We start from the raw sequence: 15,855 nt of genomic DNA, 5'->3' as shown, positions 1-15,855 counted from the left end.
ATACATTATAAAAATAGTTAGCCATCAACTATGACTTTATATAATACTAACCATATGAAAATCCTAGAGATAATATGAAATGAGACTATTTTTCAAGTTAATTTGAAGACCACCAACTCATAAACTAATGTATCAGAGACACTTACGGTCCTAAAGCCTTTGAGAGGATTTAAATAATAAAATAGTGGATGCAAACATAGGACCAAAGACCATCTTCAGAAGACATCCAAGTTCATAATTAATAGTAAACATTTACAAATGAGGTCATGTGAAACCAAAAATTGCATTAACTGTAGAGCAACAAAAGTAAAAAGGCTAATAGCACTGCTCACGATCAGCTACCTCCAGCTCCCAGCCACAATCTCAAGAACTCTGTGCATTACTACTCACTGTCTTCAACAAAGGATGTCCTGCTCTTGGACAAAAAACTAGAGGGAGGGTTCAACACTGCTTCTTCTTGTGAGCTAGAGCATGGTAGGGTTGAGGATTTTTTAGACTGCATTTCATTAGGACCTTGGGCACCTAGAAAATATTAAAGGTAAAATTTTTTTATTGCTGTTAGACTAAAAGCTGAAAGTTTAGTATCTTGAGGATAGAAATATCAGAAAATGACATGAATCATAGAACTCTGCTGGTCTGCTTTCTTGAAGTACCAATTACTTTGTCATAGCTAGTAGCAACGTGTAGTTCTGTAGCCCAGAATCATTTATGTAGCTTAAAAGCAGTCTCACACAATGTTCATTCCTCCGCTTTAGACAAGTAGGGGCCAGAGTCGTAGAAGCGCCAACTGCTGCACAGGTGTGTCTCTGAGCTAGAAGTCTTGGTTGGAACCATAATCAGAGATTTATAGGTCAAACAGATGTTCTGATGTTTTTTCTTTTAAAAAAACATTTGTTTTCATTTATTTGGATGCCCCAGGTCTTAGTCGGGGCATGTGGGATCCAGTTCTCTGACCAGGGAATGAATTCTGGCTCCCTCCATTGGGAGTGCAGAGTCTTAGTCATTGGACCACCAGGGAAATCTCAAGTTTTGTCTAATTTTTGAATGGTTAATATTTTGAATCAGCTCCATATTATTATTATATTACATAGAAAGCAGTATTAAAATAGTTCTGAAATTGAGGCAATACCACTTTGCTAATCTTCTCTGGTGGCTCAGACGGTAAAGCGTCTGCCTACAATGCAGGAGATCCGGGTTCAATCCCTGGGTCGGGAAGATCTCCTAGAGAAGGAAATGGCAACTCACTCCAGTATTCTTGCCTGGAAAATCCCATGGATGGAGAAGCCTGGTGGGCTACAGTCCATGGGGTCGCAAAGAGTTGGACACGTTGCTGCCTTGAAAATCTACAATACACAAACTCCCCATAAACAAAATGGATTTCCTCATTTTTGATGGAATTTCTCCTAAAAACTCATGGTTAATTATCATCTAGAACTTTTGTCAGAATGAAAGTTACACATTTAATTATCTCTCAATCTTCAGATTGTTTTAGAACCTACTGTTTTATCACTGCAGAGATTGTGAACTTCCCTACTGTAAACATTAATAATATTTCAATTAGGGATTTCCTTGGTGGCCTAACAGTTAAGATTCTGGACTTTTACTGCTGTGGCCTGGGTTCATCCCCTGGTCAGGGAACTGAGATCCTGCAAGCTGCATGGCACAGACAAGAAAAAAATTATATAAGTATTTATATAATACATACATAATATCTCATTTACCAAAAAAAAGGGTCCACAGTAGAACAAATGAGTGAAGATAGAAGCACAAACTTGCCATTATACAATAAATAAGTCATGGGGATTTAACGTACAGTAAGTAAAAGTTTTAGTTGCTTAGTCGTCTCCGACTCTTTGCTACCCCACAGACTGTAGCCCACCAGGCTCCTCTGTCCATGGAATTCTCCATGAAACAATACTGGAGTGGGTTGCCACTCCTCTCTTCAGGGGATCTTCCCAATCCAGGGATCGAATCCGGGTGTCCGGCACTGCAGGCAGATTCTTTACTGTCTGAGCCACTAGGGAAGCCCCAGTGTACAGTATGGTGACTACAATTAATACTGTGTTGAGTAGGCAGTGCCCTGGGCGCCAGAAGCCTCCTCCTCCATGAGCCTAGTTCACACCAACTGTAAAGCAAACCCAGGCCTTACAGAGGCCTCAGCACCGCCTCCCCAACTCAAGTCACAGAGCAGCCTGCCTCGGCCAGGTTTGCATCATGACGAGATCCTGCTGTCTATCTTATTACAAGATGCTTAGGAAGGGATTTCTCCTTACTCACGGAAAAGGAATAAGGAAGGGAGGATGGCCAAGACGCCAGAGTACAAAGAATCTGAACTCACTTCTCATGGGCACACCAAAACCACAACCATCTGCTGAACAACAGTCGATGAAAAAGATAGGAATCTACCAAAAAAGATCTCCTATTACTAAAGACATCAAAAAGGAACCAGAGCGAGATGGTAGGAGGGGCAGACTTGCAATAAAGCCAAGTCGCATACCCCAAGGTATGGTGGGTGACCACGAACTGGGGAATAATTACATTGCAGAGGTTCTCCCAAAGGAGTGAGCTCCCTGGCCTGAAGGTCCTACACTGGGAAGATGAGCCCTCAGAACATCTGGCTTTGAAGGCAAGTGGTGATTACTTTTAGGAGTCCAAAGGGCTGCAGGAAAGAAATTTCATTCTTAAAGGGCACACACAAAATCTCTATTCTGGGACTGGGGACAGAAGCAGTAATTTGAGAGGAGCCTAGGCCAGACCCACTTCCTGAACTCAAGAGTCTCCTGGTGAGACAGGTGGCAGCGGCAGCTCACCCCAGGCACAGACACTAGTGGCAGCCGTTGTGAGGAACTCCTGCCACGTGGACCTTGGTGCCGGCCAGCATCACTGTGGAATCCTACCTCTAGCTTATTGGCCCCAAGACCTGGCCCTATCCAAAGCCTGTAGGTACCAGTGCTAGGACACCTCAGGCCAAGCAACTGAGCAGGGACACAGCCCCACCCATCAGCTGATAGGCTGCCTTAAGACCCCCTGAACCTCACCCACCAGTGGGCATGCAGCAGTTCCAAGATCTAGATCCGCTGGCTCTGGCCTCGAGGGAGCCTGCTCTAGCCTCTGGACCAGTTTCTCCCACCAGGGGACAGACATCAGATGCAAGAAAACTAGTCCTGCGGTAGGCCAGACCCCTCACTGGGACAGCTGGGCCCCAGCCCTGGCCACTAGCAGGCCAGCACAAGCTTCAGGACACCCCAGACCCTGTACCCAACTGTGTCAGGAACAGTCCACACCCAGCAATCAGACACCAGCTCTGGGACCCCTGGGCTCTGCAACCAGACTCCAAGACCTGCTCTGCCCATGTTTAGGGCAGCACTAAGCCAGGATCTGGCTTTACCCACCAACCAGCAGGAAACAGCTCTGCAGGCTTCAAGGGTCTGATTCCACCCACCACTGAGCCAGCACTAGCCCTGGGGGTCTCTGAGGTTACACAGTTAGCCATCTTCTGACCAGCCAACCAGCAGCTGGCAGCCTCTGCACAAGGCAAGGCCTGGCAACCAACTGGACCAAGGGCCAACCAAGTGTACCAAACAGCCCACCACAACCGAAGGCCCAATGCAGTCCTCAAAGAGACAACTGCTAGAGCATACAGCTCAGGTGACGAGAGGGGGACATGTTGCTGGGATGCAAAAGGCATTTCCAACAAAAAGCCACTTCTTCAGTAGGGAAACATAATCAACGTACCAGATACATAAAAATAAAAACAGCAACTTAGGCAAAATGCGGTGACAGAACATGTTCCAGACAAAGCAACAAGGTAAAACCTCAGAAGGACTAAGTGAAGTGGAGACAGACAATCTACCAGAGAAGGGAGTTCAGGGTGGTGACTGCATAAGATGATCAAAGAACTCGAGAGAACAACGGCTGCACAGAATGAGAAGCTAGAAGTTTTTAACAAGAGAAAATAAAGAGCAAAACAGAAATGAAGAATACAATATCCAAAATGAAAAATACACTGAGAGGAATTAAAAACAGACTAAATGATATAGAGGAATGGATCAGCCAGCTAGAAGAGAGTAGTGGAAATCAGGGGCACTGAATGAATTTTTGAAAATGATAAGAAATGACATTTTAATAGATTTCTAGCAGTTTCATGTGTACTAACAGTCCCATTGTACAGGTTCCAGAAGAGAGAGAACAAGGAGCTGATAAGATATTTTAGGACATATTAACTGAAAACTTCCCTCACCCGGGAAAGGAACAGATATCCAAGTCCAGGAAGTGCAGGAAGTCCCACATTACAAGACAACTCTCGTTCTAAGGGTAAAAATTAAAAACTGCTCTTGTTACTAAAAGCAACAAGGGAGAAGAAACAAGGGGATCCCCTCAAGGATATGTGCTGACTTCTTAGGAGAAACTCTGAAGGCCAGAAGGGAGTGACAGGCTATATTTAAAGTGATGAAAGGGAAAAACCTACAACCAGGAACACTCTGCCCAGAAAGACTCTCATTCAGACTTGATGGCAAGATCAAAAGCCTTACAGACAAGCAAAAACTAAGAGTTCAGCATCACCAAACCAGTTTTACAACAAATGTTAAAGGAACTCCTCTGAATGAAAAAAAAGGCTATAAGTAGAAACATGAAAATTATGAAATGAAAATGTTCACTGGTACAGGCAACCACACAGAAAAGGTAGGAAATCACCCACACACAAAGCTAATAAGGTTAGAAGACAAAAGTAGCAAAATCATGAATATCCATAATAAGGAACTGTTGTTTAGTTGCCAAGTCGTGTCCAACTCTTTTGTGCCCCCATGGACTGTAGCCTGCCAGGCTCCTCTGTCCATGGAATTTCCCAGGTAGGAATACTGGACTGGGTTGCTATTTCCTTCTCCAGGGAATCTTCCTAACCCAGAGGTCGAACCTGTATCTCCTGCACTGGCAGGCGGATTCTTTACCACTTAGCCAGCAGGGAACCCCAGTTAAGGGATCCACAAAATAATTAGATATAAAATATAAAATCAAAAACAATAACTGTGAGGGGAGGCGTGTACAAATGCAAGGCTGTTAAAAAGGACTTGAAAGTGAGAGATCAGCAACTTAAAACAATCATATATATATATACAGACTGAAATTAATCTGTGAGAAAACAAAAAATACAGTAAGACTGTCTCTTCAATAAGTGGTGCTGAGAAAACTGGACAGCTACATATTAATGAAACTAGAACATTTTCCCACACCATATACAAAAATAAACTCAAAATGGATTATAGGTCTAAATATAAGACCAAAACCATTAAACTCCTAGAAGGAAATATAGGCAGAACCCCTTTTGAAACAATCATACCAATACCTTTTTGGATCTATCTCCTAAAGCAAAGGAAATAAAACCAAAAATAGACAAATGAAACAGAAACAAATGAGACCTAGTTAGACTTAAAAGCTCTGCACAGCAAAGAAAACCATCACAAAAAGACAATCTTTAAAATTAGAAAACATCTGCTAATGAGATGACTGATAAGGGGTTAATAGCCAAAGTATATAAATAGCTCATACAACTCAACATAAAAAACACAAACCCCAATTTAAAAATGGGCAGAAAACCTGAATAGACATTTTCCCAAAGAACACATACAATAGCCACAGGTACATGAAGAGACTCTCAATGCTGCTAATCAGAGAAATGCAAATTAAAACCATAATGAGATTATCACCTCACACTTGTCAGAATGGCTTATCAAAAAGACCACAGATAACAAACGTCACTGGAGATGCGGAGAAGAGGGAACCCTTGTACACGGCTGGTGGGAATGTAAGTTGGTGCAGCGACTGTGCAGAACAATGCAGCAGCTTTTCAAAGAGCTACAAACAGAACTACCAGACGACCCAGCACCTCCACTTCTGCTATATATTCAAAATAAAAGAGAACACTAATTTGAAAAGACACGTGCACCCCAATGTTCAGAGCAGCAGTATTTCTAATCACCAAGATAAGGAAGCAACCCGTGTCCATTAACGGATGGATAGAAAAAACATGGTTTATGTACACACACGCTGGAATACTACTCAGTCATAACAAAGAATGAAAAATTTTGCTATTTACAACAACATGCGTGGACTTTGAGGGCATTATGCTAAGTGAAGTAAGTTAGAGAAAGACAAATACTATATATGAAATCACTTATGTGTGGAATCTACAAAATAAAAGCAGTGATTGTAACAGAAAGGAAATAAACTCACAGATACAGAGAATAAACTAATGGTTACCAGTGGAGAGAGGGACACGATGGGGATGGGGGTTAAGAAGTACAAACTATTATGTATAAAATAAAGCTACAAGGATATATCATACAACACAAGGAATACAGCCAATATTTTATAACTACGTGTTCAGTCACTCAGTTGTGTCCTGACTTTGTGACCCCATGGACTGTAGCCCGCCAGGCTCCTCTGTCCATGGGATTCTCCAAGCAGGAATACTGGAGTTGATTGCCACGCCCTCCTCCAGGGGATCTTCCCCACCCAGGGATCAAGCCCAGGTCTCCCACACTGCAGGTGGATTCTTTACCATCTGAGAAACCAGGGAAGACCTATAAAAACTACAAATGGAGTATAAAATTTAAAAATTGTGAATCACGATGTTGTACACCTGACACATATAATATTGTATGTTAATTGTCTCTCAATTTTAAAAAAGGTTTAAGAAAAAATACTGTTGTATACTTCAAAGTTGCTAATAGAGTGAGTCGTAAAAGTTCTCATTACAAGAAAAGATTGGTAAGTTTTAGGTAACGAATGTTAATTAGACATACAGACTTAAATTGAAGAAAGTAGGGAAAACCACTAAACCTTTCAAGTATGACCTAAATCAAATCTGTTATGATTATACAGTGGAAGTGACAAATAGATTCAAGGGATTAGACCTGATAGACAGAGAGCCTGAAGAGATATGGACGAAGGTTCATAACACTGTACAAGAGGCAGGGATCAAAACCATCCCCAAGAGAAAGAAATGCAAAAAGGCCAAATGGTAGTCTGAGGAGGCCTCACAAATAGCTGAGAAGAGAAGAAAAGAGAAGTGAAAGGCAAAGGAGAAAAGGAAAGATATACCCATCTGAATGCAGAGTTCCAAAGAACAGCTAGGAGAGATAAAAAAGCCTTAGGTGGAAAATGCACAGAAATAGAGGAAAACAACAGAATGCGAAAGACTAGAGACCTCTTCAAGAAAATTAGAGCTACCAAGGGAACATTTCATGCAAAGATGGGCTCGATTAAGGACAGAAATGGTCTGGACCTAACAGAAGCAGAAGATATTTAAGAAGAGGTGACAAGAATACACAGAACTGTACAAAAAAGGTCTTAATGACCAAGATAACCATGATGGTGTGATCACTCACCTAGAGTCAGACATCCTGGAGTGTGAAGTCAAGTGGGCCTTAGGAAGCATTACTACAAAGTTAGTGGAGGTGATGGAATTCCAGCTGAACTACTTAAGATGATGTTGTTAAAGTGCTGCACTCAATATGCCAGCAAATTTGGAAAACTCAGTAGTGGGCATAGCACTGGAAAAGGTCAGTTTTTATTCCCATTCCAAAGAAGGGCAATGCAAAAGAATGTTCAGACTACCACACAATTGCACTCATTTCACATGCTAGCAAAGAAACGCTCAAAATCCTTCAAGCTAGGCTCAATTTTAGAAAAGGTTTAAAAATACTTTTTTTCAGTATGTGAAAAAGAACTTACAGATATCCAAGTTGGATTTAGAAAAGGCAGAGGAACCAGAGATCAAACTGCCAACATCTGCTGGATCATAGAAAAAGGGAATTCCAGAAAAATACCTACTTCTGCTTCACTGACTACGCTAAAACCTTTGACTACGTGGATCACAACAAACTGGAAAATTCTTAATGAGATGGGAATACCAGACCACCTTACCTGCCTCCTGAGAAACCTGTATGCAGGTTAAGAAGCAACAGTTAGAACTGGACACGGAACAACAAACTGGTTCAAGGCTGGGAAAGGAGTACATCGTACGTCAAGTCTGGATATTGTCACCCTGCTTATTTAACTTACACGCAGTGTATATCATGTGAAATATCAGGCTGGATGAAGCTCAAGCTGGAATCAAGACTGCCAGGAGAAATAGCAACAACCTCAGATATGCAGAAGACACCACCCTAATGGCAGAAAGCAAAGAGGAACTAAAGAGCCTCTTGATGAAAGTGAAAGAGGAGAGTGAAAAAGCTGGCTTAAAACTCAACATTCAAAAAAGATCATGGCATTTGGTCCCATCACCTCATGGCAAATAGATGTGGAAAAAAATGGAAACAGTGACAGACTATTTTTTGGGGTTCCAAAATCACCGTGGATGGTGATTGCAGCCATGAAATTAAAAAACACTTGCTCCTTGGAAGAAAAGTTATGACAAACCTAAGACAGTGCATTAAAAAGCAGAGACATTACTTTGCTGACAAAGGAACATCTAGTCAAAGCTACGGTTTTTCTAGGAGTCACGTATGGATGTGAGAATTGGTCCATTAAGAAGGCTGCATGCTGAAAATTGATGCTTTCCAATTGTGATGGTGGAGAAGACTGAGAGTCCCTTGAACAGCAAGGAGATCAAACCAGTCAAACCTAAAGGAAACCAACCCTGAATATTCACTGGAAGGACTGGTGCTGAAGCTCCAATAAATTTGGCCACTTGATGCAAAGAACTGATTCACTGGAAAAGACCCTGATGCTGGGAAAGACTGAGGGCAGGAAAAGAAGGGGGCAACAGAGGACAAGACGGTTGGATGGGATCACTGATCAATGGACATGAGTGTGAGCCGACTCGAGGAGACGGTTAAGGACAGGGAAGCCAGGCACGCTGCAGTCCGTGGGGTCACAGTCTGACACGACTGAGTGACTGAACAAGATACACTGTGGTATTCTTTTTGCAATATACACAAATAAAGAATCATACTGTATACCTGTATAATAATATGTCCATTATACTGCAATAAAGACTTACAATCCGGGAATTAAAGTCTGAATTAGATGCCTAAGAATGTGTATGACAACATTAATCTAATGACTTAAACCAATATAAAAAAAAGCCACCATATGATATCAAACCCAAACACCTCAGCCTGGCTTTTCTCTCAACCTTTTCTTTTTCCCTTGAATTGCATTTCATCTGAATAGCTAAAATCTGAAAACAAGTAATTCACTTTTTATAGATACAACCTTTCTACATGCACTGGCTATCACAGAATACCATTTCTAAAACCACCATCCCTTTCATCCAACTCTGCCTTGAAGAAACCTTCTCGCATTACCTACACTTGACTCTGGTATTCTGCTCCTTTGCCCACCTTAGTGGCAAGTATACATCTATGCCTACTGTCTGACCTCCCAGGCTCAGGCTCTTTGAACACAATTCCTTGGAAAGGAGAGTCTATTCTTTGGAATTAAGAATACTGAAGTGCAGCATTTCAGAGATGCTTTTGTTGAATTCTCTATCTTCACACTGGAAGAAACAGGGGCTCAGAAAAGAGAAGGGACTTGTCCTAAGTCACACAGCCAGCACGGTGTCTGGAAGAGAATGTGGGCCCCTTGACTGCCATAATTTAATGTACTTCATTCAACTCTACCATTCCTGTTCTTCAACTCCAAAAAATACTTACTGCGGGCCTGATGTTTTCCTAATTTGGGGGATACTAAGCCAAACATGAAAAATTTTATTATACACTTCACTTATTTGTCGTATTTACTGACTGCCCCCACCAGTGGAATATACGTGCCGCGAGGGAAGGGAGTTGTGTGTGTGTCTGGCGCCGCATCACCACTGCCTGGCACAGGGAAGGCACCGAACAAATACTGACTGAATGTGTATGAGGTGGCTGCTGTCCCTGCAATTCAGTTTACATAACATCGAACTCGAAAGTGACTGTGCAATGTTGAGAATGGTGTTAGTGAAATAAAGCAAGGAGACCCCACTGTGGGAATACAGAGCCTCAGAGGCCGGGCTTTGTACAGAGTGAGTCTGCCAGGGACAAAGAGGAAGAGTATCCCAACAAAAGAAACTATATGGTGTTCCCTGCTGGCCTAACGGTTAGGAGTCCGGGCTTTCACTCCTGCAGCCCAGGTTCAACCCCTGGTCAGGGGACTGAGATTCCCTCAAGCTGTGTAGCACAGCCGAAAACAAAAAAAAAGAAACTTGTTTGGCCAAAGAGTCTGTTCGAGTTTTTCTGTACCATCTTATGTAAAAACCCAAATGAATTTTTCAGTCAACTCAATATATGATGACAAGAAAAGAACAAGACAAGCAGAACAGAAATGGGATGGCTGGAGGACGGCAAGGTGAGAGGCTCGAAACAGGCCTGTATCAGCAGCAGACTGTCGGAAATGCGGCCTGAGCCTGGGAGAAAAACTGCCTCTGGATGTACAGACTTGGTTGAAGCTAGGAGAGAAATGAGTCACCCAGCTTGGAAAACTATGCTTAGTGGGTATTCTGAATGTGACTAAACTGAAGCTGCACCCAGGGTTTTCTTCCTAGGGTATCAAGTCCCACATGTGCACTCACGCGTGCTAAGTCTCTTCAGTCGTGTCCGATTCTTTGCGACCCTAGGGACTACAGCCCACCAGGCTCCTCTGTCCATGGTCTCCAGGCAAGAATACTGGAGAGGCTTGCCATGCCCTCCTCCAAGGGATCTTCCCGACCCAGGGATCGGACCCACGTCTCCTGTGTCTCCTGCATTGGCAGGCGGCTTCTTCACCACTACTGCCACTTGGGAAGCCGGACATATTACATGACAAACTTACATACACCTGTTTGCCCATGTACCTGGGACTCCCACTTGACTCATTTTGGACAACTGTTCATATTTAGTGGGTAATGGTAGTATTCTGGAATTTCAATTCTGATATTCAGTTAGGGCTCTCTATTCTTCTCAACTTTTAAAAACCCCTAAGTATAACTATTTACATTTTCATAGTTGTATGCTGAATAATAACTGATATTTAAAGTTTAATTACTCACCATTACTTCTTAGAGAAAAGGTGTGTGCTGTGTCTCCAAGTCTAATTATTTCACCAGTGGATTCTGCTTCATCTCCATCCCAAGAGGAGCCTAATGCCCCAGACGATAAGGAACACCTGAAAGAGTTTCCTCACTTACTCATGGCCTGGCCTGACCACAAGGGCCCTTCCAGAGAGGATCCCGAGAACTGCTTCAAGCAGCCTGCCTACGAATGCTCAGACTGGTCAGACTATGTGAGGACCATTCCCTTTTGCTGCCTATCTGATATATGTATGGTGGGAAAAGCAGTGTATAAAGTGTCAAGGATTAAATGCATAAGAGAAGACACACGGAGAACAATAAACATTGGATACTTTAGGGGTGTGAAGGGAATCTGGGTAGGATATTAAATTTGTACTAAACATCCTTCTATTGTTTTACTTTTGCACTTGTGTATTTTTTAATCTAATAATGAAAAATTAAGTCAAATTTATTTTCTGATAGTCTTCTTTAGACACATTTTCCACAATGTGCTGTATTTACATAAGAAGGCTTTCTTGTGCTTTTCAAACTGACAGACTCCACAAAATAAATAATAATCAGATATTTAAAAGAAAATCTTAGTATGCTATTCAACCTCTACTTAGCAGAAGTATAATCAAGCCTGTTACAACATGACATTTTGCCGATGAAACTCTGGCATTTAATAGGCAACAATACCCGTGGACGACCACTAGTGCAGTCACCCAGCACTTTTATACTGCTGGTGGGCATCCAACATTTGCAGCCTTTTGGGAAAGTAATGTGGCAACTCTGAATCACCCTATATCATTCATAGTCTTTGACTTTGAATACAGCTTAAATATATGAGAAGAGGAGAAAAATTAAAGTATGTATTACCTTAAAAAGTAAATATATATTAAAAAAACTACCTCTACTGAAGAGGAGTGATTTAGTAAATTATGATGCCCCCATTCACACAGTATGTTATACAGTGATTAAAAAATCATTATTGTTTATCAAGTTAGGAAAAGATGTGTTAAACTTTAAAATTTAGGAAACAAACTTCTACAGACAATATGACTAAATCTCAAAAGAAAAATATAGTTTTTTAAAAAAAGACTAAATTACAACAAAATGTTAATAAGCAGTTATTTAGTTCTGAGTGATACAGTTCATCTTATTCTTTGTTTTTTGCTTCTTTTTTACTCCAAGTACTTTCCAAGTATTCTGCAAGGAACATAAATTACTTCGGTGATCAAGGAAATGTTTTAAATTAAGTAGGCGGTTAATGTTGAGATCATACATAACTCAAGGTGCTTAAAACTCTCTCAGGGAGGTTTAAAACAGGAGAAGTTAGTAAAATTCACATTAGCTTTGTTCTTTGCTGCCATTCTGGTATACTGTGTGCAATTTTAACTCTTAGTAGAAGGAAAAGCATAACTTGTTTTGATTAAATTCACAGACATTGAGAGCTACCTCTCAAAAGAAACTCTTTTCCATGATGATGTGGATTCTTTAGTATTTTCTCGATCTTCCAAAGGGTCTCCTCGATGGGATTCTTTAGAACCCTGTCCAGTTTCACCTGTTTGGAACAGATAAAAACAATACCAAAAAAAAAAAAAAAAAAAACCACCACAGGTTAAAAAAAGAAAAAACAAGTTAATGCAATTATTTCTCTACAGGGCAAGCATAGAGCTAAGGACAGCAAAACACCCTCAACCCCTTACCGGTCAACTAGGCACCTGTGAGAGTGAAGCAGGAGCCAAATCGTTACTTGCAATGAGCATGCACTACCTGGGCAACAAAGAAGCAACACAAGTGCTGCTTTCTAAGCAGAGTCTACGGTTGTACTAGCAATGTTTTCTTCTTTAAGCTAGGTGGTAGGGTCATGGATTCTTCACACCTCTCTATCTGTAAGGGATGTCTGAGGGAGAATGACTAGGGTGTAGCTTCAGAAAAACACGACTGAGTCAGCCTAACTCAAGCTCCCAGACAGTCATGCCCTAACCAAAGAGAGAGACCACATTAGGCCGTGGGTGAAATTTTCCTTAAGACTATCAATCTTGGGAATTCCCTGGTGATCCAGTGGTTAAGACTCTGCACTTCTCACTTCTGCAGGGGCTCATCCCTGGTCGGGAAACTAGGATCCCACATGCCATACCGAGTGGCCAAAAAAAGAGAAGACTATCAACCTTTTTTCCTACCCCAACATACTAGAGAAATACATTTTCACAGTGGCAGTAACTAAGGGAGTGATTCTAGGAGGTATGTGGGTGAAATCTCCTATTTCAGACCTACCCGTCTGCATATTCTCATCCCACTTCTTACTTTTTTCTATTTCTATACTCACCAAACAACATTTTAACAACATTAGTCAATATTTCATTGTGTAGTAACTCTGGGCTAGGCTCAGTACTAAACCATTTATGTGTATCTATTAACCTTTCCTACAACCGTGAAAGAATTTCCGATGGAGAAAACTGCAGCTTAGAAAGGTTCAGTCATACATGAGGGTGGAAATTTAGTCATACAGTGGGCAGCAGCACCGAGTCCACAGTTTGCCTTCAAATTCCTCGTTCTTCAATGGTAAACGATAATACCAGCTCAGAAGAAACTGCCCTATACCTGACTTGACTAGTAATAAATATTTCCTGTTATTAATTGGTATTTTGAGATTCTGACCAGCTCCAGGTAATACTGCTGTATAAATCTGGACCTGCAAAGTTGAGGACCAGACTTCAGAAAACATTCTCCAACTCCACGAGAGCAACTCCCTCCTATGAGCACTAAGCTCACCATAGCCTCCTGACCTCCCCGGGAAGATTCCCCACTCAGCATTTCATTTTTCACTAGCCTCACATGTAAGTATCTCTCAGTTCTGTCCTCCTCTCCATCCCCATTATCATCCCCCACTACCTGTAATCAAGTACTATGTCATAAAAACTGCTGCCTCTAGAATGTTTCAAATCAATCAATCTCCTACAGGAAGTTTTCTTCCTCTTACTTTTGCTACTAAAATGACTAGAAAACCATAGAGCATTGGAAATACCTATGGCAGCCTTGAATTAGGTCAGGTTTTTTTTTGCATGTCATTCACTCCCTTCCAATTCTGTTACACTTTTTATCGTATGTACTTATGGCACTCTCCCTAACTTGAGCATAGCTTTGACAGCAATAAATATGGCATGCAGCTTTGACTCTTCCCAGTGTTCCTAGGTTGATATTTAACATATTAATATATTACACACTCTTAAGTTTTTTGAAATTAAAATAAAAAGAAATATACAGTATGGGGTATCCTTCAAACTTTCCTTCTAGGCCTTATCTCTATATGCTTTTAAATCTTTTCAGCAACAAGGATAAAAGATAGAAAACTATCTCTAAAGAATTTAAGACTAATTTCAGATGTTATAATCATGGCATAGTTATCAGCATCAACAATGTGAGAATTAAGAAATCATGAGCCTGCCCCCATTTTTTGTCTTCATTTGTACTAGAATTTATATAAATTGCTGCTGCTGCTCCTGCTGCTAAGTCGCTTCAGTAGTGTCTGACTCTGTGGGACCCCATGGACAGCAGCAAACCAGGCTCCCCTGGATTCTCCAGGCATGAACACTGGAGTGGGTTGCCATTTCCTTCTCCAATGCATGAAAGTGAAAAGTGAAAGTGAGGTTGCTCAGTCGTGTCTGACTCTTCGCGACCTCATGAACTGCAGCCCACCAGGCTCCGCCGTCCATAGGATTTTCCAGGCAAGAGTACTGGAGTGGGGTGCCACTGCCTTCTCCAATATAAATTGCTATGGCTGCTAAAAACTGGCTTTGGATAACTTCACAATAGTAAACCTATTCTGAGTTATATATTATTCACTGTATATTAATGTTTTTGTTGTTCAGTCAACTCAGTTGTGTCTGACTCTTTGCGACCCCATGGACAGTACGCCAGGCTTGCCTGTCCTTTACCATCTCCTGGAGCTGGTTCAAACTCATGTCCATTGAGTCGGTGATGCCATCCAACCACCTCATCCTCTGTTGTCCCCTTCTCCTCCTGCCTCAGTCTTTCCCAGAGTCAGGGGCTTTTCAAATAAGGTCTATCTTCGTATCAGGTGGCCAAAGTACTGGAGCTTCAGCTTTAGCACCAGTCCTTCCAATGAACATTCAGGACTGATTTCCTTTAAGATTGACTGGTTTGATCTCCTTGCAGTCCAAGGGACTCTCAAGAGTCTTCTCCAACACCACAGTTCAAAAGCATCAATCCTTTAGCACTCAGCCTTCTTTATGGTCCAACTCCCACATCCATACATGACTGCTGGAAAAACCATAGTTTTGACTACATGGACCTCTGTTGGCAAAGTAACGTCTCATCTTTTTAATATGCTGCCTGGGTTGGTCATAGCTTTTCTTCCAAGGAGCAAGCATCTTTTAATTTCATGGCTATAGTCACTATCTGCAGTGATTTTGAAACCCAAGAAAATAGTCTGTCAATGTCTCCATTGTTTCTCCATCTATCTGCCATAAAGTGATGGGACAGGATGCCATGATCTTCATTTTTTTGAATGTTGAGTTTTAAACCAGCTTTTTCACTCTCCTCTTTCACTTTCATCAAGAGGCTCTTTAGTTCCTCTTCACTTTCTGCCATAAGTGTGGTGTTATCTGCATATCTGAGGTTATTGATCTTTCTCCTGGCAATCTTCATTCCAGCTTGTGATTCATCCAGCCCGGCATTTTGTATGATGTACTCTGAATATAAGTTAAATAAGCAGGGTGACAATACACAGCCTGATGCACTCCTTTTCCAATCTGGAGCCAGTTCATTGTTCCACGCCCAGTTCTAACTGTTGCTTCTTGACCTGCATACAGGTT

The 15,855-nt window shown here is 41.6% G+C and overlaps 1 protein-coding gene across 3 annotated transcripts in view; it reads right to left on the bottom strand.

Moving 5' to 3' along the window:
• CEP95 (centrosomal protein 95) overlaps nt 1–15,855 on the bottom strand; it is a 36,570-nt gene that overhangs the window by 13,765 nt on the left and 6,950 nt on the right. For 2 of the 3 annotated variants that reach the window (XM_015098877.4, XM_015098878.4), the window contains exons 5-7: nt 12,473–12,578; nt 11,015–11,130; nt 391–522 (exon numbers count right to left, since the gene is read on the bottom strand). In XM_015098877.4, the coding sequence (XP_014954363.2) occupies nt 391–522; nt 11,015–11,130; nt 12,473–12,578 (354 nt within the window). The remainder of the gene's footprint in view (nt 1–390; nt 523–11,014; nt 11,131–12,472; nt 12,579–15,855) is intronic. The other variant, XM_027974333.3, reaches the window with a different exon arrangement.

This window comes from Ovis aries, chromosome 11, assembly GCF_016772045.2.
Source record: "Ovis aries strain OAR_USU_Benz2616 breed Rambouillet chromosome 11, ARS-UI_Ramb_v3.0, whole genome shotgun sequence".
Taxonomy (NCBI): Eukaryota; Metazoa; Chordata; class Mammalia; order Artiodactyla; family Bovidae; genus Ovis; species Ovis aries.
The sequence above is the reverse complement of the archived record's forward strand: the minus strand, read 5'-3'. Positions and strand labels throughout refer to the sequence as shown.